The sequence below is a fragment of the Hypanus sabinus genome, chromosome 15, assembly GCF_030144855.1.
Source record: "Hypanus sabinus isolate sHypSab1 chromosome 15, sHypSab1.hap1, whole genome shotgun sequence".
Lineage (NCBI taxonomy): Eukaryota > Metazoa > Chordata > Chondrichthyes > Myliobatiformes > Dasyatidae > Hypanus > Hypanus sabinus.
Window position 1 is genome coordinate 18,742,876 of NC_082720.1, and position 21,953 is coordinate 18,764,828.

The 21,953-nt window shown below is 43.9% G+C and overlaps 1 protein-coding gene across 1 annotated transcript in view; it reads right to left on the minus strand.

Moving 5' to 3' along the window:
- The window catches only part of shtn3 (shootin 3), a 172,379-nt gene that overhangs the window by 134,527 nt on the left and 15,899 nt on the right, over positions 1-21,953 (minus strand). The window contains exon 2 of the mRNA XM_059990769.1: positions 18,175-18,235. Coding sequence (XP_059846752.1) covers positions 18,175-18,235 — 61 coding nt within the window. The remainder of the gene's footprint in view (positions 1-18,174; positions 18,236-21,953) is intronic.

Here is a 21,953-nt window from a genome sequence, read left to right on the forward strand (position 1 = left end):
GCACAACACAAGGACGTTGGGGTGAGTGACTTTTGGATCAACATGGTTCCCCAAGCTCAATTCAAAAACACGAGAGCTATTTCAATGCTCCTACTCACACTGTTCCCCTCCATGTACATATGTGAGTCATCGTTTTCTACAATGAACCCTAACAAGAACCAGGGCACAAACAGACTCTCCAAAGCACATCTTGGCCAGTGCCTCAGGACTGCCGCTACAGAATACAGGCCCGACATCAGAACGATTGCCTCATCCCGTCACTGTCACTTCTCTCTCTGATTGGTGAGTGAATCAATTTATTTTTGTCCATTTGTCAATCCTGTAGTGGTATAATAATATTACAACAACAATAATATTGATAATTTCATTTATAGCTACACTTCATACTATAGATTAAATGAGAGAACAGAAACAGTGGAAAGGCAATACTACTAAAACTCTTTGAGTGGAAGTGGTGTAGGTGTGTGTGTGTGTGTGTGTGTGTATGTGTGACAGTTGTGATAGCTGGAGTCATAATTAAATGGTTGGTTTTGGATTTATTTTGTTTCAAGAGTGCATTTTTTTTCTTGTGTGACCCACAACACAGGCTTTGAGAATCCCAAGCCTAAATTATTACTACCACTACTACTACTAATAATTATTATTATTATTATTATTATTTTATGATAATAGCAGCAACAACAACATCTGCCCATAAAACAACTTACTGTCGCGATGAAAAGAACCCTGGACGTTTTGGCCCTTGGCTTGGCATGCTTGACATAATTTGGCCCTTGTGGAAAACTAATTGGGGAACCCTGCCCTACACCATCAGATTTTGAACAGTCCATGAACTCTACCTCACTATTCCTCTTTTGCGCTATTTAGTTATTTATTTTTGTAACTTTAAAGTTTATGTCCTGCACTGTACTGCTGGCAAAAAAAAAACAAATTTCACAACCTGTGTCAATGGCAGTAAACCTGATTCTGGTTGTGCCATAATAACACATTTCCATTATTTGCCTTCAGTACTTTGTGCCTCTACATTTGTGTGTTGTACTTCTGACTTAAGGTGGCATCTCTCAGACACCTTCTCTGACTTACCCCACTCAGGACATTGTCTCCAACACCATAACCAACCTCATCAACTCTGGAGACCTCCCGTCCGCTGCCACCAACCTCATAGTTCTCTTACCCTGCGCAGCTTATTTTTACATCCTGTGAAAACTCCATGAACCCGACTATTCAGGTAGGCCCATTGTTTCTTCTTGCTTCTTCCTCACTAAACTCATGTCCGCATACCTCGGCTCAATTCTATTCCCTCTTCGTTCTGTCCCTTCCCACCTGCATCCACAACATTTTGCATGCTCTCCATCTCTTCAAAATCATTCAATTCCCTGACCCTGATCCCCTCATTTTCACCATGGATGTCCAGTTCCTGTACGCTTCTATACCCCAGCAAGAAGTCCTTAAAGCTCTCTGCTTCTTTCTTAACAACAGACCCAACTAGTTCACTTCCAACACCAGCCTCCTCAGGCTGGCAGAGTTGGTCCTCACCCTCAACGATCTCTCTCTCTGCTCCTTCCACTTTCTCTGAACTCAAGGTGTGGCCATGGGCCCCAACTAACGTATGCCTGTATTTTTGTCGGCTACATAGAAAAGTCCAGATTCCAAGCCTTCCCTGGTAATGCTCCCCAACTCTTTCTGTGCTACGTTGACAACTGCATTGATACTGCTTCATGCACACATGCTAAGCTCAACAATTTCATCAATTTCCCCTCCAACATTCACCTTGCCCTTAAATTCACTTGATTCTTTTCTGACACCACTCTCCTTTTTCTCAATCTTTGTCTCCATCTCTGGAGACAAACTGTCCACCTTTATCTTTTATAAACCTACTGACTCCCACTACTATATCTCTTCCCATCCGGTCTCCTGTATAAATCCATTCCCTTTTTTCAGTCCTTCATCTCCGCCATATCTATTCCCAGGATGAGACTTTCCTTTCCATGTTGTCTTTCTTCAAAGAATGGGGTTTCCCTTCCTCCACTATTGATGCTGCCCTCACCGCATCTCCACCATTTCCCAAACATCCACCCTCACCCCACCTTCCTGCTGCCTGAACAGGAATAGAGTTCCTCTGGTCCTCACCTACCCTCCTACGAGCCTTCACATTCAGCATAATATTCTCCGTAGCTTCTGCCATTTTCTGCAGGACACCACCACCAAGCACATAGTTACCAGCCCTCCATTCTCCACATTCCTCAGGGCTCACTCCCCCTGTGATTGATTTGTCCAATCATCCTTCCCCACTAACCTCCATCCTGGCAGTTATCCCTGAAAGCAGCTGAAGTGCTACAGCTGCCTATTCAACTCCTTCCTTGCCTCCATTCAGGGCCCCAACCAGTCCTTCCAGGTGAAGCAACACTTCACTTGTGAATCTGTTGGGGTCGTCTACAGTATTCAATGCTAGCAATGCGGTCGTCTCTATATTGGTGACAGCCAACGTAGATTTGGGGACCACTTTGTTGCACACCTTCACTTCATCGACAAAAACCTGAATACCCTGGTGGTGGCCATTTTAATTCCAATCCCCATTCCAGTTCTGATATGTCAGTCCATGACCTCCTTTACTGCCACAATGAGGCCACTCTCAGTGTGGAGGAGCAACACCTCATATTCCATCTAGCTAGTCTCCAAGCTGATGGCACAAACATCAATTTCTCCAACTTCCAGTTATTTTCTCCCCTTCCTCTTCCCTCTTCTTCGATTCCCCACTCTGACCCCACTCTTCCCTTCTCCTGTCACCTAACCCTGGTCCAGTACCGTCTCCTATCAGATTCCTTTTTCTCCAGCTCTTTACATTTTCTACCTATCACCTTCCAGATTCTTACTCCATTCCCCCTCCCCCACCTATCACCTTCACCTATAACCTTCTAGTTTATACTCTTTTCCCTCCTCCAATCTTTTTACTCTGACATCTTCCCCCTTCCTTTCCTGTCCTGATGAGGGGTTTTGGGCTGAAATGTCAACTGTTCATTCATCTGGAAAGATGTTGCCAGACCTGCTGATTTCCTCCAGTGTTTTGTGCTTGTTGCTTTGGATTTCAAGTATCTACAGAATCTCTTGTGTTCATGTACTTCTAATGTTTGGATGTAAAAATAATACATAACTAATAGAAGGTGACAAGAGAGGAATTTAATCTTGAAAAGAAAGCAGTGAGAATAAGAAAAACTGCCTGTAGTGAAATACCTGCTAAATACTTTACTTTACTCTTCATTTTACCAGTGTTCCTGTATAAATATCGTCTATTTCTCCTTTATTAAGGTGTTTATATTTTCACATTTTTCTGAATCCATGCAAAATGCCACTATCAATGTTTTACACTGTAAATGTTGGGGAAAATACGTAATTCATTTCACTAATACTTTTTACTAAATGGGATGAACCAGAGAGATTTTTCCAACAAGACATCAAGAAAGTTAAAGTAAACACAAAGTACACTGCAAATGCTGGGGTCAAAGCAACACATACAGCAATCTGGAGCAACTCAGCAGGTCAGGCAGCATCCGTGGAAACGAGCAGTCAACGTTGACTCCTCGTTTCTGCGGATGCTGCCCGACCTGCTGAGTTCCTCTAGCTTGTTGTACGTGTTGCAAGAAAGTTAAGGAGCGGTTCATTCAGTAATTAAAGTTGCTTTCTTACAGACTTTTCTGCATTAATTCAATCTAAGCTATTTCTAATAAACAAGACCAGTGATATTATGGGCTCCGTGCAGTGCCAGTATCCTGCACAATAATATGTTGTTTTTACCTGTTTAGCAACACCACACTGAGAAGGCTCTTCCAGCGCCTTTGAGCCACACCATTCCAGCCACCACCTACAAACCCAGTTAACCCCAAACTAATCACGGAACCGCTTACAATGACCTATTAACCCAGCCGGTGCATCTTTAGTCTGTGGGTGGAAACCGGATGACCCGGAGAAAACCCACGCGTTGCACAGTGACCCTTTACAGAGCAGCACCAGCATTGAACTCTGAACCCTGGAACGCTCAGAACCGTAATAGCATTCACTGCTATGCTATCATGGCGTACGTCATCTGAATAAACTACCTTTGAATTCTATCAGCACGGAAAGAATGCTCAAAATAAAATGCGAGCTACTTTTAATCTATAAGTAGCTTTCATCTGCTGTACCTTTAACATTGGCTAATAATTGGAGATCAATCTACAGCAAACTTCACTGTAATTTACAGTCTACTTTAAACACATGGTTCTTACATAAGGGTTCAGTTTATATAAAGGCACACAGATAACTGATTCCATTGTATTTCAGTATTTTTCTTAGGGAAAAGATATGTAAACATTACCAGAGTTGATAAATAATATAATTTAAATTATTTAACAATGCAGTTTAACATATTGCAAACTAAAGTACTGTAGATGCTGGAAGGTGCTTCAATCTGAAATGTTAACACAGTTTTCCTTTCCACAGATGTTGCCCGAACAGTTCTATATTTCCATTATTTTCTGTTTTCATTTCACATTGTTCGTGATCACTGTAGAAAGCCAACAGAAAAAATTTATAAAACTTAAACAGGTAAGAGTAATGAGGGGAATAAAAGAGACATTTTTGGAGAAAATCCACAGTTTCTCAGAGAATCCACATATAAATTGTTGAAGGATCTTTTCCCTAGTCTATACTTTGTATTAATCATAAACCAAACTATTGTGGGATACGACCTCTGCAGTTTGGTCTTCAGGGACTCCAAGATGGCTCCATTGAAAGCAAACAGCAATAGTGATTCACTCTGCAATAGTTGTGGTGATCCACACTGCCAACTGTGTCGCTCAAATTGCACTGGAGGTTACGATATAGATAAGCTACGCTGTGCCTGGGTAAGCCAGGTTGTCGAAGTTCAGCTGTTTCACCTGCTGCACTTTGTGAGAGCTTTGACTGACGAGCTTTTGGTATTTGATGAGCGTTCTGAGGATTCGACAGCACCACACTCGTACTGCTTTGAAGGATTTTCCAGCGGTGCTTTCTTTTCCTGTGGTTCACAGCCTGGGCTACAGGTGGCGCTCTGTCTTTTACCAGTCCTCAGGGACTTTGGTGAGATTGTCTTCAGCTAACGATCCACTAACATTTTATCAAAAATTATTCTTCCCTTGTGGTTTTTGATTGATTGAAATGTGAATTATCCTTGAAGAACCAGATGTATTTACAACAAGACTTCCAAACTAAAAGAAAACCAGTAATTATTTTTCTTCATAGACAACAAATAATTGGAACAATTATGCACAAAATTTAAAAGACTTTACCAAGTAGATATGTTCATTAAAATAATGAAAATATGCATTACTTACCAAAATTTGAAGAGGGATTATTGCCTGTATTGTCCAGTTGTGTGCACTTTCCTTTCTGCTGACCATCAACTTCATTTTGTAGCAACCATCTTGTCTTCCACACCAGTCCATCATTTATTTCTCCTGACTATTGCACTAAATCCAGTTACACATTTCAAATAATTGTTCCATCTCCTCTAGTCATCTATCTTTCAATGAGCTCCAGGAACTTCACTGACTCTGGTACAAAGGTCTTTTGACAAACACTATTTTAAAGAATATATATGATACTGTATACTAACAGTAAGATACATAAACAGCTTCATCATTGCTAATCACAAACACAAGAGATTCTGCAGATGCTGGAAATCCAAAGCAACACACACACAAATGCTGGAGGAGCTCAGCAGGTCTGGCAGCATCAATGAAAATGAATAAACAGTCGACAGGACTGAAAAGGAAGGTTGAAGACTTCATCATCGTTAGTCATTGTCTAGTTCTAAATTTTTATTGTTGCTGTCAGTTTTTCTGTTTATTATTCTCATTAATGTGTTCATTTAAGCACAATAGTTCAACTTATCTAAAGCACCCAATAACCTTTCCAAGGATTGATTAGAGGGTACTACATTTCCACACTTATAATACATATGAACAGATGTATTATTATGACTTGACCTCATTCAATAATTGTGCTGTGTGCCTGAAGAATGAATGGATCAAGTTTAATTTATTCAGCTTGAGTCTTCCAATAATTTTACACTAAAAGTTCTTTCCTCCATCTCTAATCTCATTAAGGAAGACTTATGAACGTGGGAAGTGGGTTATTAGACTTACGAAGAAGAATGATAGTCTTAGAAAATTTCATTTGACCTTGTGTCGCTACAGGCTCTAAGGAGAGAGAGTTTAGGTATCTTCTACCCTTTGCATGAACCTGTACATTATGGACTGGTAATACAACAAAGAAACCGCGTGCCGAGATTATAAACACTACAATATAGTTCATCCTTAGCTTTAATACAAAGGCTGGACACCTCCAAGATGAAGGAAGGACAGGCATATTGGTAGGCTATTCTTATGCATCAAAGAGTCTCTAATGAAGTGGTAATTGAGGTAGGAGAATCTACCAATAAAACAATTTTTTTGAAGTAACAGGAAGTCTTATTTTCAATTCCGTTCACATCCGTGAAGCAAAGGTCTAGGCGTAATTCAAGACTGTAGTCACGGTATCCAGTACTGAATTATTGAAACTCAGAGTTGAATTATTTAATAGAATATTGAAAAGCTCCCTTCCACGATACAGTTACTCTGCTATTACAAAAGCTAATCAAATCATTTATTTATGAGCTGCAAGACTGAATCTGATACAATATAATTCTAGTTTGATTACTCAAATTTGATAATCCAATTAGTTGCTTGTGCAATGTGGTTCAGTTTTCCTTTCTGGTCTTATTTTGTCAGATTATGAAGTTTATTTTATCTTTAGTCTTCCATCACGGGCACTTACAAGAATAGATTGATCCCAAGCCGATTCTCATATTGTGATACTGCTGTATCTGTTCTGTTTCATTGAATTAATGCAATTGCACAGTGCACAAACAATGTGACTTATTCATCTCCCTCCATCAGCGGCAGCAGATGTTGCTAATGACACTCTACCAAAGGGACAAAACTGAGCTAATGCAGATCCCAAACTACCGTTTTGACATGGACACATTCTTACTGTCTGTATCATGTGAAGTTCAGCAGTGCGCCCATGACACACTGGCAAACACACAAAGATATTAGAAACTGAGAAACATAGAAAACCGACAGCACAATACAGGCCCTTCAGCCCACAAAGCTGTGCCGAACATGTCCTTACCTTAGAACTACTGAGGCTTACCCATAGCTCTCTACTTTTCTAAGCTCCATGTAACCATCCAGGAGTCTATTAAAAGACCCTATCGTTTCCGCCTCCACCACCATCGCCGTCAGCCCATTCCACGCACTCACCACTCTCTGTGTAAAAAAGCTTACCCCTGACATCTCCTCTATACCCACTTCCAAGCATCTAAGAACTATGCCCTCTCATGCTAGCCATTTCAGCCCTGGGAAAAAGCCTCTGACTATCCACATGATCAATACTTCTCATTATCTTGTACACCTCTATCAGATCACTCCAAGAATAAAAGGCCAAGTTCACTCAACCTATTCTCATAAAGTGTGTTCCCCAATCCAGGCAACAGCCTTGCAAGTCTCTTCTACACCCTTTCTATGGTTTCCATGTCCTTCCTGTAGTAAGGCAACCAGAACTGAGCACAGTACTCCAAGTGGGATCTGACTAGGGTCCTACATAGCTGCAACATTACCTCTCGACCCTTAAACTCAATTCCACGATTGATGAAGGCCAATGCACCGTATGCCTTCTTAACCACACATTCAACCTGCATAGCAGCTTTGAGTGTCCAGTGGACCCAGACGCCAAGACCCCTCTGATCCTCCACACTGGCAAGAGTCTGACCATTAATGTTATATTTGACCTACCAAAATGAACTATCTCACAGTTATCTGGGTTGAACTCCACCTGCCACTTCTCAGCACAGTTTTGCATCCTATCAATGTCCCGCTCTAACCTCTGTCAGCTCTCCACACTATCCACAACACCTCCAACCTTTGTGTCATTAGCAACCCATCACTAACCCATCCCTCCACTTCCTCATCCAGGTCATTTATTAAAATAACAAAGAGTAGGGGTCCCAGAACAGATCCCTGAAACACACCACTGGTGACCGACCATACATAATATGATCTGTCTACAACCACTCTTTGCCTTCTGTGGGCAAGCCAGTTCTGGATCCACAAAACAATGTCCCCTTGGATCCCATGCCTCCTTACTTTCTCAATAAGCCTTGCATGGGGTACCTTATCAAATGCCTTGCTGAAATCCATATACACCACATCTACTGCTCTTGCTTCATCAATGTGTTTAGTCACATCCTCAAAAAATTCAATCAGGCTCATAAGGCACAACCTGTCTTTGACAAAGCCATGCTGATTATTCCTAATCATATTATGCCTCTCTAAATGTTCATAAATCCTGACTCTCAGGATCTTCTCCATCAACTTACCAACCACTAAAGTAAGACTCACTGGCCTATAATTTCCTGGGCTATCCCTACTCCCTTTCTTGAATAAAAGAACAACATCTGCAACCCTCCAATCTTCCGGAACCTCTCCCATCCTCATTGATGATGCAAAGATCATTGCCAGAGGCTCAGCAATCTCCTCCCTTTCCTTTCACAGTAGCCTGGGGTACATCCTGTCCATTCCCAGTGACTTATCCAACGTGATGCTTTCCAAAAGCTCTAACACATCCTCTTCCTTAATATCTACATGCTCAAGCTTTTCAGACCACTGTAAGTCATCCCTACAATCGCCAGGATCCTTTTCCTGAGTGAATACTGAAGCAAAGTATTCATTAAGTACCTCTGCTATCTCCTCTGGTTCCATACACATTTTTCCACTGTCACACTTGATTGGTCCTGTTCTCTCACGTCTTATCCTCTTGCTCTTCACATACTTGTAGTATTCCTTAGGGTTTTCCTTAATCCTGTCTGCTAAGGCCTTCTCATAGCCCCTTCTGGCTCTCCTAATTTCATTCTTAATCTCCTTCCTGCTAGCTTTATAATCTTCTAGATTGTTTTCATTACCTAGTTTTTTGAACCTTTCGTAAGCTCTTCTTTTCTTCTTGACTAGATTTACAACAGCCTTTGTACACCATGGTTTCTGTACCCTACCATCTTTTCCCCGTCTCATTGGAACGTATCTATGCAGAACTCCACACAAGTATCCCCTGAACATTTGCCATATTTCTTCCTTACGTTTCCCTGAGAATATCTGTTCCCAATTTAAACACAAAGTACACTGCAGATGTTCCCAATTTATGCTTCCATGTTCCTGCCTGATAGCCTCATAGTTCCCCTTACTCCAATTAAACAATTTCCTAACTTGTCTGTTCCTATCCCTCTCCAAAGCTATGGTAAAGGAGATAGGATTATGATCACTATCTCCAAAATGCTCTCCCACTGAGAGACCTGACACCTGACCAGGTTCATTTCCCAAAACCAGATCAAGTACAACCACTCCTCTTGTAGGCTTATCTATATATTGTGTCAAGAAACCTTCCTGAACACACATAACAAACTCTACCCCTTCTAAACCTCTCACTCTAGGGAAATGCCAATCAATATTTGTGAGATTAAAATCTCCCACCACAACAATCCTGTTATTATTACTCCTTTCCAGAATCTGTCTCCCTACTGCTCCTCGATGTCACTGTTACTATTGGGTGGTCTATAAAAAATACCCAGTAGAGTTATTGACCCCCTCCTGTTCCTAACTTCCACCCACAGAGGCTCTGTAGACAATCCCTCCATGACTTCCTCCTTTTCTGCAGCTGTGACACTATCTCTGATCAACAGTGCTACACACCCACCTCTTTTGCCTCCCTCCCTGTCCTTTCTGAAACATCTAAAGCCTGGCACTTGAAGTAGCTATTTTTTGCCCCTGCACCATCCAAGTCTCTGTAATGGCCACAACATCATAGCTCCAAGTGCTGATCCAGCCTCTAAGCTCATCTGCTTTGTTCATAATACTCCTCGCATTAAAATAGACACATCTCAAACCAACGGTCTGAGTGCATCCTTTCTGTATCCTTTTGCACTGTCTCCAAGCTTTCCCTATTTGTGAGACAACCTCCCTTTCCTCTGTCACTTCATTTCAGTTCCCACCACCTCAGCAATTCTAGTTTAAACTGTCCCCAATAGCCTTATCAAACCTCCCTGCCAGGATATGGGTCACGCTGAGATTCAAGTGAAACTCATCTTTTTGTACAGGTCACACCTGCCCCAGAAGAGGTTCCAATGATCCAGAAATCTGAATCCCTTCCCCCGCTCTAATCCCTCAGCCACGCATTTATCCTCCACCTCATTCTATTCCTATACTCACTCTCATGTGGCACAGGCAGTGTTGTAATGTGACTATTATTAAAAGTAGGTTAATACTAATCGGGAAGCTGTTGGTAGCAAGAGGAGGGATCCGGAGTTAACGGGGTCTTTACTTCTGCTTTTTTTACTCCTAGTATGCATTGTATATAATTCCTCCACCCAGGCCGCACGAGGTACCGGGAAGCCTCTGTATTGTAAATATCATTTGCCGTCCCAGATAAAGATGCTCTTTTGGCTATCAAGTTGTCAAGTGGTCTTTCTGTAAAGTAGAAGTTACCACATATTTTTGGTGATGAGGTAAACTGGTTTTGTGGACGGGTCGGCCCGATTTTCGATCAGGAGCTGTGAGCGGGCGAGGAGCCTTGTGTTCGGATGGCCGCGTTCGGAACGGTCGGTGCGCTCGACGAGCAAATCAAGGAGTGGCCGGAGTACGATGAAAGGTTGGGCCACTTTTTCTGTGCTAATGGAATTACTGAGGAGGCTAAGAAGCGCTCTATTCTCCTGAGAATGTGTGGGACAAGGACGTACAAGCTGATATGGAACTTAGCTACACCGCGGAAACCGGGAGAAATTCCATAAGACGAACTGGTCAAGCTCGTGGGGAACCACCACAATCCGAAGTCTTCGGTGATAGTTCAACGGTTCAAGTTTCACAGCCGCGTCCGGAAGCCAGGTCAGTCTGTGGGTGATTTTGTGGCTGGGCTTCGGCAGCTGTCGGAGCATTGCGATTTCGGAGCCGTGTTGGATGATATGCTCCGTAATAGATTAGTATGCGGCATTAAGACGTACAACGCCGCTTGTTGGGGGAAACCCCACCGTTGACTTTCAAGACACCCCTAGAGATTGCTCAAGGCATGGAGTTGGCTGCTAATAATGCCAAGGATATACAGAAAGGATATGGGGGGGGGTCGCAGTTGGCAGCAGTGCTCCAAGTCAGGAGGGAGACTGGTAGACAGGAAAAGCGGGTGGAATGTTTTCAGTGTGGAGGAATGCACTATGCAAATGTTTGTAAATTCATAGAGACTGCCATGCTTGTAGCAAAAAGGGACATTTAGCTAAAAAGTTTAAAGGGTGAGGTTAAGCCTGGGCAAGGGCAGCCTCACACCACCGAGGAGAAGCAGACGGAGAGACAGCGTGTGCCTACAACATGTTTGGGGTGGAAACGGATGAGGAACCACCTGAACCATATTATGCCACAGTCACTGTCAGGGGAGAGGAGATTAAGTTCAAGATTGATTCAGGGGCTACTGCATCGGTCATTAGTGAAGAGACCTACAGGAGGACATGGGGATCCAACCTGCCTCCCATCAGACCATCTAAGCTCCAACTCAGGACCTATACGGGGCAGCCCATACCACATTTAGGGGTGTTATATGTGGATATTTCAGCCGGGGGCCAGAAGGCTGAAGCCAGGCTGGTGATAGCTAAGGGCAGTGGGCCCACCGGATTGGCTTCGCAAAATCCGGCTCAACTACATGAATTTGAATATGCACACATGACGGAAGAGCATGAGGTGCAGCGTGCAGATGAAGTCACCGATGGCAATGTGAGTGACAGATAGTCCGGACACATTTGAGAGTGAGCTCGCAGCACAGTTTGCGGCTATTCAGCCTATTACAGGAGCAATTGAAGTTACCCCCTCGGAACTGAAAGCCAGCACGCCACTTCTAGTACGGTGAAGCAGTGACCCAGCTCTTGTACCACCTGCCCAGTTACAGCAAGGTGTATCTCAGCCTGATGATCCCGCTAACAGGAACCTGTAACAGCCAATCATAACAGTAGCAAACTGGGCACCCACAGACAATGTAAGAACAGAGCCTCCAGGACCACCAGACAAGCATTCAGAAAGCACTCTAAGTGATTTGACAAAGAAAGTAGAATTTTCTGGAGGCGGTGGCCCCCTGGGAATCCACGTGGTGCCTTTTAACTCTACGCTGAGTGGAAGGTTCCTTGGCCTGAGTATTGAAGAGAACAGCCGTTCAAGAAAAGAGAACCTGCTCCAGGAGAATGAATGTATCGTCAAAATCAATGACTGTGATTCAACAGACAAGACCTTTTTCCAAGCACAAGAGGTTTTCTGAAACACATTGCAATTTCCTGCTGTTGAACTCCAGATAGTTCCAAGTTATAACAAGGAACTCCATGAAAAATTTGCGATTGGGTCTATTCTATTCCAACCACAGATGGTTCAAAAACCAAAGTTCCTTCTTCAGTGTGTTCCAAGCCAGGCGGCAAACCTGCAGATGCCGTTTATCCCAATAATGCTGAAAACAGCTCGCCACCGATTTCGAAGAAGCTCAGTAGTCCAAAACAGTTAAGGAGCAATGACTGCTTAATGCATACCAGGAAAGCACGTCCACCAGTGACTTTGCTAGAGGAGACACACTGGCAGAGGGGGCAGAGTCCCCTGAAGAGAATGGATACTCTCACACGGACACATAGACCCCTCTCATGTCCCGAACACCAGGTCCACCCAAAACATCTTCACCAGTGGTGCCTGCTGGGTCACCGGGGGTAGTGCGTAGAACGCAGCACCCTCGCAAACCTCCTGACAGACTGAATCTTTGATTGGATTGTTTCTTTTGTTGTTAGATTGAAACTTGAATTTGCCATGTTTTGTTTAGGTGGTTTGTATTGGTAACCTGGTGCTAATGATACCACTGTTTTTATTTCCCAGTTCTTCTATATTTGGGGAATGTTGGATTTTAAAGGGAGAGAAGTGTTGTAATGTGAGTATTATTAAAAGTAAGTTAATACTAATCAGGAAGCTGTGGTAGCAGGAGGCGGGATCCGGAGTTGGCAGGGTCTTGCTTCCGCTCTTTTTACTCCCAGTATGCATTGTACATAGTTCCTCCACCCAGGCCGCACGAGGTACCTGGAAGCCTCTGTATTGTGAATATCATTTGCCGTCCCAGATAAAGATGCTCTTTTGGCCATCACATTGTCGAGTGGTCTTTCTGTAAAGTAGAAGTTACCAGAGGCAGTAATCCCGAGATTACTATCTTCAAGGTCATGCTTCTCAATTTCCTTCCTAACTCCCTGTAGTCTGCTTTCAGGACCTCCTCCCTTTTCCTACCTATATCGTTGGTTCCAATATGCACCACGACCTCTGGCTGTTCACCTTCCCACTTCAAGATATCATGGACACGATCAGAAACATCCCAGACCTTGGTAGCTGGGAGGCAAACTACCATCTGAGTTTCTTTCCTGCATCCACAGAATCGCCTGTCTGACCCCCTAACTATAGAGTCCCCTATCACTGCTCCCACCCTCTTCCTTTCCCTACCCTTCTGAGCCACAGGGCCAGACTCTGTGCCAGAGGTGCAGCCACTGTTGTTTCCCCCAGGTAGGCCATCCCCCTCAACAGTACTCAAGTAGGAATATTTACTGTTAAGGGGTCAGCCACTGGGGTACTCTCCGGCATCTGATTCTTGCCCTTCCCTCTCCTGACTGTTACCCATTTCTCTGTCTCCTGAGGCCCCAGTGTGACTACCTGCCTATAGCTCCTCTCTATCACCTCCCCACTCTCCCTGACCAGACGAAGGTCATTGAGCTGCATCTCCAGTTCCCTAATGCGGTCCCTAAGGAGCTGCATCTTGACGCACTTGGTGCAGATATGGTCGTCCGGGAGGCCGGGAGTCTCCTGGACTTCCCACATCCAACACCGAGCGCAGAAATCCGGCCTCACACACATTCTTTCTGTCTGTATTCTAAGCAGATAACCTATCTGGCCTCGTCCCTTTATCATCAAAGCCCCATTGAGCCAAAGTCTTCCTACTCTGTCTGCCTCTACTCTGACACCCGCTCCAGAAAGCTGTCTTCTTTTTAATCTCTTCCCACTGCTCTCATTGGCTGAGCTCCATGCACTTGCGCAGTCGTGCCCCGTTCAAACTGCTGAAGAAACTTTTACACTACTGTGATGAACTACATATACCTGTCTGGACATGCCCCCCTGCCGGCTCCTCCCAGTGACCGTGGCTCCTCCCATGGACCCCGGTATAAAGGCGATTGAGGCCTGAGCCCAGCCCTCAGTCTCCAGGATGTAGTATGGTGGTCAATTACTGCTTGTTCTTTCTTCCAGTCAATAAAAGCCGATATCTCGCCTCCCGTCTCAGAGAGAGTTATTCATGGTGCATCAACTACATTCTGCAGTGTGGCTTCTCGCTGCCTTTTCAATTTTCACAGAGAATCCACAAAAACTCCCAAAACAGCAAATTATCAGGTATATTATAATCTTAATTATAATGCAGGTGCCCTTTTGCAATAATGAGTGCAATTGAGCATATTTGTGTAGGGAGATATCTTTGGTATCAAAGAAAATAAATACACCTTTCCTTATAACTAGGCAATAGATTCCACTGAACAAACATTGAACACTTAGTGCGAACACAAGGAAATCTGCAGATGCTGGAAATTCAAACAACACACACAAAATGCTGGTGGAATGCAGCAGGCCAGGCAGCATCTATAGGGAGAAGCACTGTCGACGTTTCGGGCCGAGACCCTTCGTCAGGACTAACTGAAAGGAAAGATAGTAAGAGATTTGAAAGTAGTGGGGGGAGGGGGAAATGCGAAATGATAGGAGAAGACCAGAGGGGGTGGGGTGAAGCTAAGAGCTGGAAAGGTGATTGGCAAAAGTGATACAGAGCTGGAGAAGGGAAAGGATCATGGGACGGGAGGCCTCAGGAGAAAGAAAGTGGGGGGGAGCACCAGAGGGAGATGGAGAACAGGCAAACAACTAAATATGTCAGGGATGGGGTAAGAAGGGGGGGAGGGGCATTAACGGAAGTTAGGGAAGTCAATGTTCATGCCAGCAGGTTGGAGGCTACCCAGCCGGTATATAAGGTGTTGTTCCTCCAACCAGAGTTTGGATTCATCTTGACAGTAGAGGAGGCCATGGATAGACATATCAGAATGGGAGTGGGATGTGGAATTAAAACGTGTGGCCACTGGGAGATCCTGCTTTTTCTGGCAGACTGAGCGTTGGTGTTCAGCGAAATGGTCTCCCAATCTGCGTCGGGTCTCACCAATATATAAAAGGCCACACCAAGAGCACCGGACACAGTATACCACACCAGCCGACTCACAGGTGAAGTGTCGCCTCACCTGGAAGGACTGTCTGAGGCCCTGAATGGTGGTAAGGGAGGAAGTGTAAGGGTAGGTGTAGCACTTGTTCCCCTTACAAGAATAAGTGCCAGGAGGGAGATCAGTGGGAAGGGATGGGGGGGACGAGTGGACAAGGGGATCCCTGCGAAAAGCAGAAAGAGGGGGGGAGGGAAAATGTGCTTGGTAGTGGAATCCCGTTGGAGGTGGTGGAAGTTACAGAGAATTATATGTTGGACCTGGAGGCTGGTGGGGTGGTAGGTAAGGACAAGGGGAACCCTATCCCAAGTGGGGTGGCAGATGGATGGAGTGAGGGCAGATGTGCAGGAAATGGGGGAGATGCGTTTGAGAGCAGAGTTAATGGTGGACAAAGGGAAGCCCCTTCGTTTAAAAAAGGAAGACATTTCCTTCGTCCTAGAATGAAAAACCTCATCCTGAGAGCAGATGCGACGGAGACGGAGGAATTGTGAGAAGGGGATAGAATTTTTGCAAGAGACAGGGTGGGAAGAGGAATAGTCCAGGTAGCTGTGAGAGTCTGTAGGCTTTTAGTAGATATCAGTAGATAGGCTGTCTCCAGAGATGGAGATAGAAAGATCAAGAAAGGGGAGGGAGGTGTCGGAAATGGACCAGGTAAATTTGAGGGCAGGGTGAAAGTTGGAGGAAAAGTTAATGAAGTCAACGAGCTCAGCATGCGTGCAGGAGGCAGCGCCAATGCAGTCGTCGATGTAGCGAAGGAAAAGAGGGGTTGGATACCTGTATAGACTTGGAACATGGACTGTTCCACAAAGCCAACAAAAAGGCAGGCATAACTGGGACCCATGCGGGTGCCCATGGCTACATCCTTGGTTTGGAGGAAGTGAGAGGAGTCAAAGGAGAAGTTATTGAGAGTAAGAACTAATTCCGCTAGACAGAGGAGAGTGGTGGTAGAGAGGAATTAGTTAGGTCTGGAATACAAAAAGAAGCGAAGAGCTTTGAGACCATCTTGGTGGGGGATGGAAGTATATAGGCACTGGACGTCCATGGTGAAAATAAGACGGTGGGGGCCACGGAATTTAAAATCATTGAAAAAATTCAAAGCATGAGAAGTGTCACAAACATAGGTGGGAAGAGATTGAACAAGGGGGGATAAGAGAGTGTCAAGGTATGCAGAAATGAGTTCAGTGGGGCAGGAGCAAACTGAGACAATAGGTCTACCTGGACAGGCAGGTTTGTGGATCTTGAGTAGGAGGTAGAAACAGGAAGTGCGGGGTGTGGGAACTATGAGGTTGGTGGCAGTGGATGGGAGATCCCCAGAGCTGATAAGGTTGGTGATGGTATGGGAGACAATGGCCTGGTGCTCCTTAGTGGGGTCATGATCAAGGGGTAAATAAGAGGAGGTATCGCTGTGCCTCGGCCAGGTAGAGATCAGTACGCCAGACAACAACGGCTCCCCCCTTATCAGCAGGTTTTATAGTGAGGTTGGGATTGGTGCGGAGGGAGCGGAGAGCAGAGCATTCGGAAGGAGTGAGGTTGGAATTGGAACAAGGTGTGGCGAAGTCGAGACGGTTGATGTCCCATCAGCAATTAGCAATAAAGAGATCCAGAACAGGCAGAAGAACAGAGCGGGGTGTCCATGAAGAGGAGGAGGGTTGAAGACGGGAGAAGGGGTCATCAGGGGAGAAGGAGAGTCCTTGTCAAAGAAATAAGCTCGGAAACGGAGCCGGTGGAAGAAGAGTTCAGAGTCATGGCGTACGCGGAACTCGCTGAGGTGTGGGCGAAGGGGGACAAAGGTGAGGCCCTTACTGAGGACAGAGCGCTCTGCCTCAGAGAGTTGAAGGTTGGAGGGAATGGTAAAGACCCGGCACAGATGAAAGATGGGATCAGAGGGGGGAGGGAGGCTGGTAGTGTCAGTGGAGAGGGAAGGGTTAGGGTGAGAGGAAGATGGAGCCTCTGAGGTTCCAATAACGACCTCATTTCGCTTATCACCTTTCCAGCTCTTAGCTTCACCCCACCCCCTCCAGTCTTCTCCTATCATTTTGCATTCCCCCCCCCCCCCCGCCACTACTTTCAAATCTCTTACTATCTTTCCTTTCTGTTAGTCCTGACGAAGGGTCTCGGCCCGAAACGTCGACGGCGCTTCTCCCTATAGATGCTGCCTGGCCTGCTGTGTTCCACCAGCATTTTGTGTGTGTTGTTGATTGAACACCTAGTGTTATCATCTGAGGTATATTTCTATATTCCCCTGTGTTAAAATTACAACATGATTATCTTAATAACTGAGACATTCTTTATGTATTCTACATTTTTACTCAAACATTAATCACCATGCAGAATTATAATGAGTAGCAAGCTCTGCTGAATCAATGGATCTCAAGGTAGCAAAAATGCAACTCATCATCAACTGAGAGAGTCAATGCTGGCACTGTACAAACAACTCCAAGCATACATGATTGATTGCATTCATTACAGCAGAGATTTGTTGATATAATTAACCAACTGATGATAGCTAAATGTCCACTTGCTATAAACATGGCCTTGATTAATATCTAATCACTGCTATCTGTGGATTGTTAATAAACTCATTACAAAGCCATGCTAAAGAAATGTCTTTGCCAGCTGGGTGACCATGCATGTTCTCTAATACAACAGATTGCCTCACAGACATGGGATAAGGAGATATTTTTTACCATGGAAGATCAAAAGCACAATAACGACTTCAACCACTGCAAGTGAGTTGTAAAACGAACAAAGACAGTTGTAGGAAAAGAGGGTAGCCATACCTCGCTTGATTTGTTTCAGCTGCCTCTCAGCCTCATCTCGTTCACGAGCGAGTCGCTTACACTAAAAGGAACAAAAATCAAATAAGATTGTTCATAAGTTACCAGGTCATGCATCAGCTACTGAAAGCCATAATAAACATTGTCCTGCTTTGAACAACCCTTGCCTATTCACAAACTCAGCAATATGATGCTGAAGGTCGGTCTGAACAAATATAGGTTGGTAGTTGCATCTGAGGGTGGGTCGGCAGTTGGCTGTCAGTGTTCCATGTTCTACAGTGGGTGATGGACACTTACAGAGTTCTAACGTGCTTGCCTAGTTCTTATTGTCCGTACTGAGGCGCGAACAGAATACATGCTCTCCCTCTTCCAAAGTGCTTAATGTTTGCAATCTGTAACTCTTGCCTGCTTGTGTGAATGTGAACACATGTACGCCTGCGTATCTATGTATGGATCTGTGAGCTGTGTACGTGTGTAGTTATAGGGTCCCCACTCATGACTTCGTTCTCTTGCCATGGTCTAACTGCAAGAAGCAAGCTAATGGATCAGACAGAATCTGTAGAGGGAAATGGACAATCAACATTCTGGGCAATAATTGATGGTGTTGATACAATTGAAAGTAGCTAATGAAGTTTTGGGTTGACAATCTGTATGGATAATAGGAGATCATTTCATGTTGGACCTGGTGGCTCTTATCCATTACCCAACCATCCTCCACCCTTGGCCTGCTTCCTGAAGCAGTAATCAGCTTTCCAGCTTACGTGACATCAGGGTAGACGTAGAGATACTCAGCCTGCATTTAAAGTTCCAAAGTTTCAGAGTACATTTATATATACTCATGTAGTACAGGAGCAGTATCATAACCAATGAGGTACATTTATTATCAAACTAACAACCCTGAGATTTGTCTTCCCATACAAACAGCCAAAATAAGGAAAACCCTGGAACCTCTTCAAAAAAAAATGCTAAACACTCACACACACACACACACACACACAAAGTCACGCTTCTGGCAAAGTGGGGAAAAAAGAGCAAAAACACAAAATATAAAACACAAAAACGAAAGAGTCCAGGCATATTCAGTTTACCTCAGTTTAGTTCAATCTAGCACTGTGTTGTTAACTTTTATGCATATTAAACTATGGGGTTTAGAGTGGCAGCTTTCAATGAGATAACTTTTAGATCATATTATCTTCTGAGTGAAAAATGTGAATTTCTGTCCAAATTAAAGACAATTACTTGACAAGAAGCTTCAGGTATCCATCATTATCAGTATTATTTGATTCTGATTGACTGCTCTTGAAACTCGCTCAAGATTCTCAGATGAAGAAAACAAGAACTTTTGGGTCTAATGTGTTCTGAAAAATTCTGTACGATTGATAAGGAAGAAATAGTCTCAATTTAATGTTTCATTCAACAGTTCTGAACTAACATGACACCCTGAGTTATGCGAAAATGGAATGAGTAAGTCTTTGTAAAGTATATGTGTGGTGTGGTTCTTAACTTCAAACAAAGTCCATTATGGAGTGCATAGATTGATATTCAAGGAAATCAAACATGATTTGTGTTGCTTTTCTTTCAAGAGTCTCAAAGATTGCCTCTGGAACTTTGCATATTGTTGCAGCCCAGAGAGAAGTTAGTTAGGTAATACAATCCTTAGGGCCTCAAAGCCATAATTATCCTTCTCAACCACTCTTCTGCAACACACCAAAAGAGTTTATAAATTTAACCAGTTCATGGGTTTGACACTCTCTGTGATGTTTACAGTGATACAGTTGTGAACTGGTCGTTCTTCTTTGGAATCAGATATGCTGTTTCATTTTGACTTGTGCCAAAAGAATTAGCTGATGGCTCTTCTTAAACAATTGTGGGATTCACTTCAGGAGCATTTTTTAATTTTACGGTCTTCTTCGTTATTCACTGGGGTGGCACAGTAACGTAATGGTTCGCATAATGCTTTACAGCGCCAGGGTTCAATACCCGCCGCTGCCCGTAAGGAGCTTTTATATTTTCCCTGTGACCACATGGGTTTCCTCTGGGTGCTCTGGTTTCCTCCCACAGTCCAAAGACACATAGGGCTAGTGAGTTGTGGGCACGATATGCTGGTGCCAGGAGCACAGCGACTCTTGCAGGCTGCCACCAGTTCATCCTCAGACTGCATTGGACGTTGACAGAAATGGCGCATTTTATTGTATGTTACAATATGCATGCGAAAAATAAAATTAATCTTAGTTTTCTTATAATGTCTTTTATATAATCTACACATAACTTTCTCACCAACCTTCAGATGGTAATTCCTAGAATTATGTGTCTCCACTACTTCATGCATGTCCCACTTTCTTACCTCCAGCTTGTCTCGAAGTCTCAGTACACACTCTACCATATAGAATCTGCTGCAACTTGTGTTATGACACTTAATGATTTGAACTGACTTCTTTCCACTTTTTGTTCCAAACTGGGTTGAGCCGGGCTTCACAGTATTCTGAGTCTTCTGTACGTCACCCCTTATAGACTTTATAGTGTGTGTGGGGGGTGGTGCTGCTCCACAGCTTTACAATTAAGCTGCAAGTCAATGTTCTGTCATCCTTCCATGCTCTGCCTCCTTTACTGATCTTTCCAAATCCCAATTGAATCTGAGTGGTGGGGAGAACTGGAATAATGTTTTAATCTGATGATCTTTATAAAGTGTTCAAAATGCAGAGACTATGGGCTACTGCTTGATAAGACTTCTTACATAGATAGAACTTAATAGTCTTTTGTGCATCCCCTGGTGATATGTGGTCCTACAGGTGTTATCTATGATGCTAATTGACTACTCCTTTTCTCAGAATGGTCAATGTGGTCCTGTTGGAATGACAGAAATGGCAACTTCTGAACATAGAGAGAGGCTTAAGGAGTCTGTGCCCTTCAATCCTAAAGTAACAAACGTTATTTGGAAGACTTCCATTGCTTTGCTAATGCTCGTCAAATAGGCATATCCTCAAGTCACTGTTTTCACCCAAAAGTTCTTCCTGAATTTCACCTGTAGCCCCTTTTTGTTTCATTATCATATTATCACATTTTTTGTTGGAGGAGACTTTATGGTATATGTGATGCAACAGCATTATGTCTTCATTGAGACCTGTGTTCAATCCAGTGCATCCACTCAAGACCCGTTCATTCACCTGCATCATCTCCTTTTGGGTAAATCAGAACCAGAATCAGGTTTATATCACCAGCATATTGATATTGATCACTATGATATAATATATATCTATCACGAGTTCAATGTCCATTTAGGAATCAGGTGGCAGAGGGGAAGAAGCTGGTCCTGAATCGCTGAGTGTGTGCCTTCAGGCTTCTGTACCTCCTCCAGTGGGAAGGGGGCATGCCCTGGGTGATGTGGATCCTTGATAATGGATGCTGCCTTTTTGAGGCACCACTCCTTGAAGATGTCTTAGATACTATAGAGACTGGTACCCAAGATAGAGCTGACTAATCTTTCAACTTTCTCTAGCTTCATTCAGACCTGTGCAGTAACACCCCCCCCCCCACCCCAACGCCAGACAGTGATGCAGTCTGTCAAAATGCTCTCCACAGTACATCTATAGAAGTTTTCCAGTATCTTAGGTGACAAACCAAATCTCTTCAAATTCCTAAAGAACTATACATACTGTCATGCCTTCTTGAAAGCCATATTGTTATGTTGGAACCAGGTTAGATCCTCAGAGATCTTGATATCCAGGAACTTGAAATTTCTCACTCTCTCCACTTCTGATCCCTCTATGAGGATTGGTTTGTGT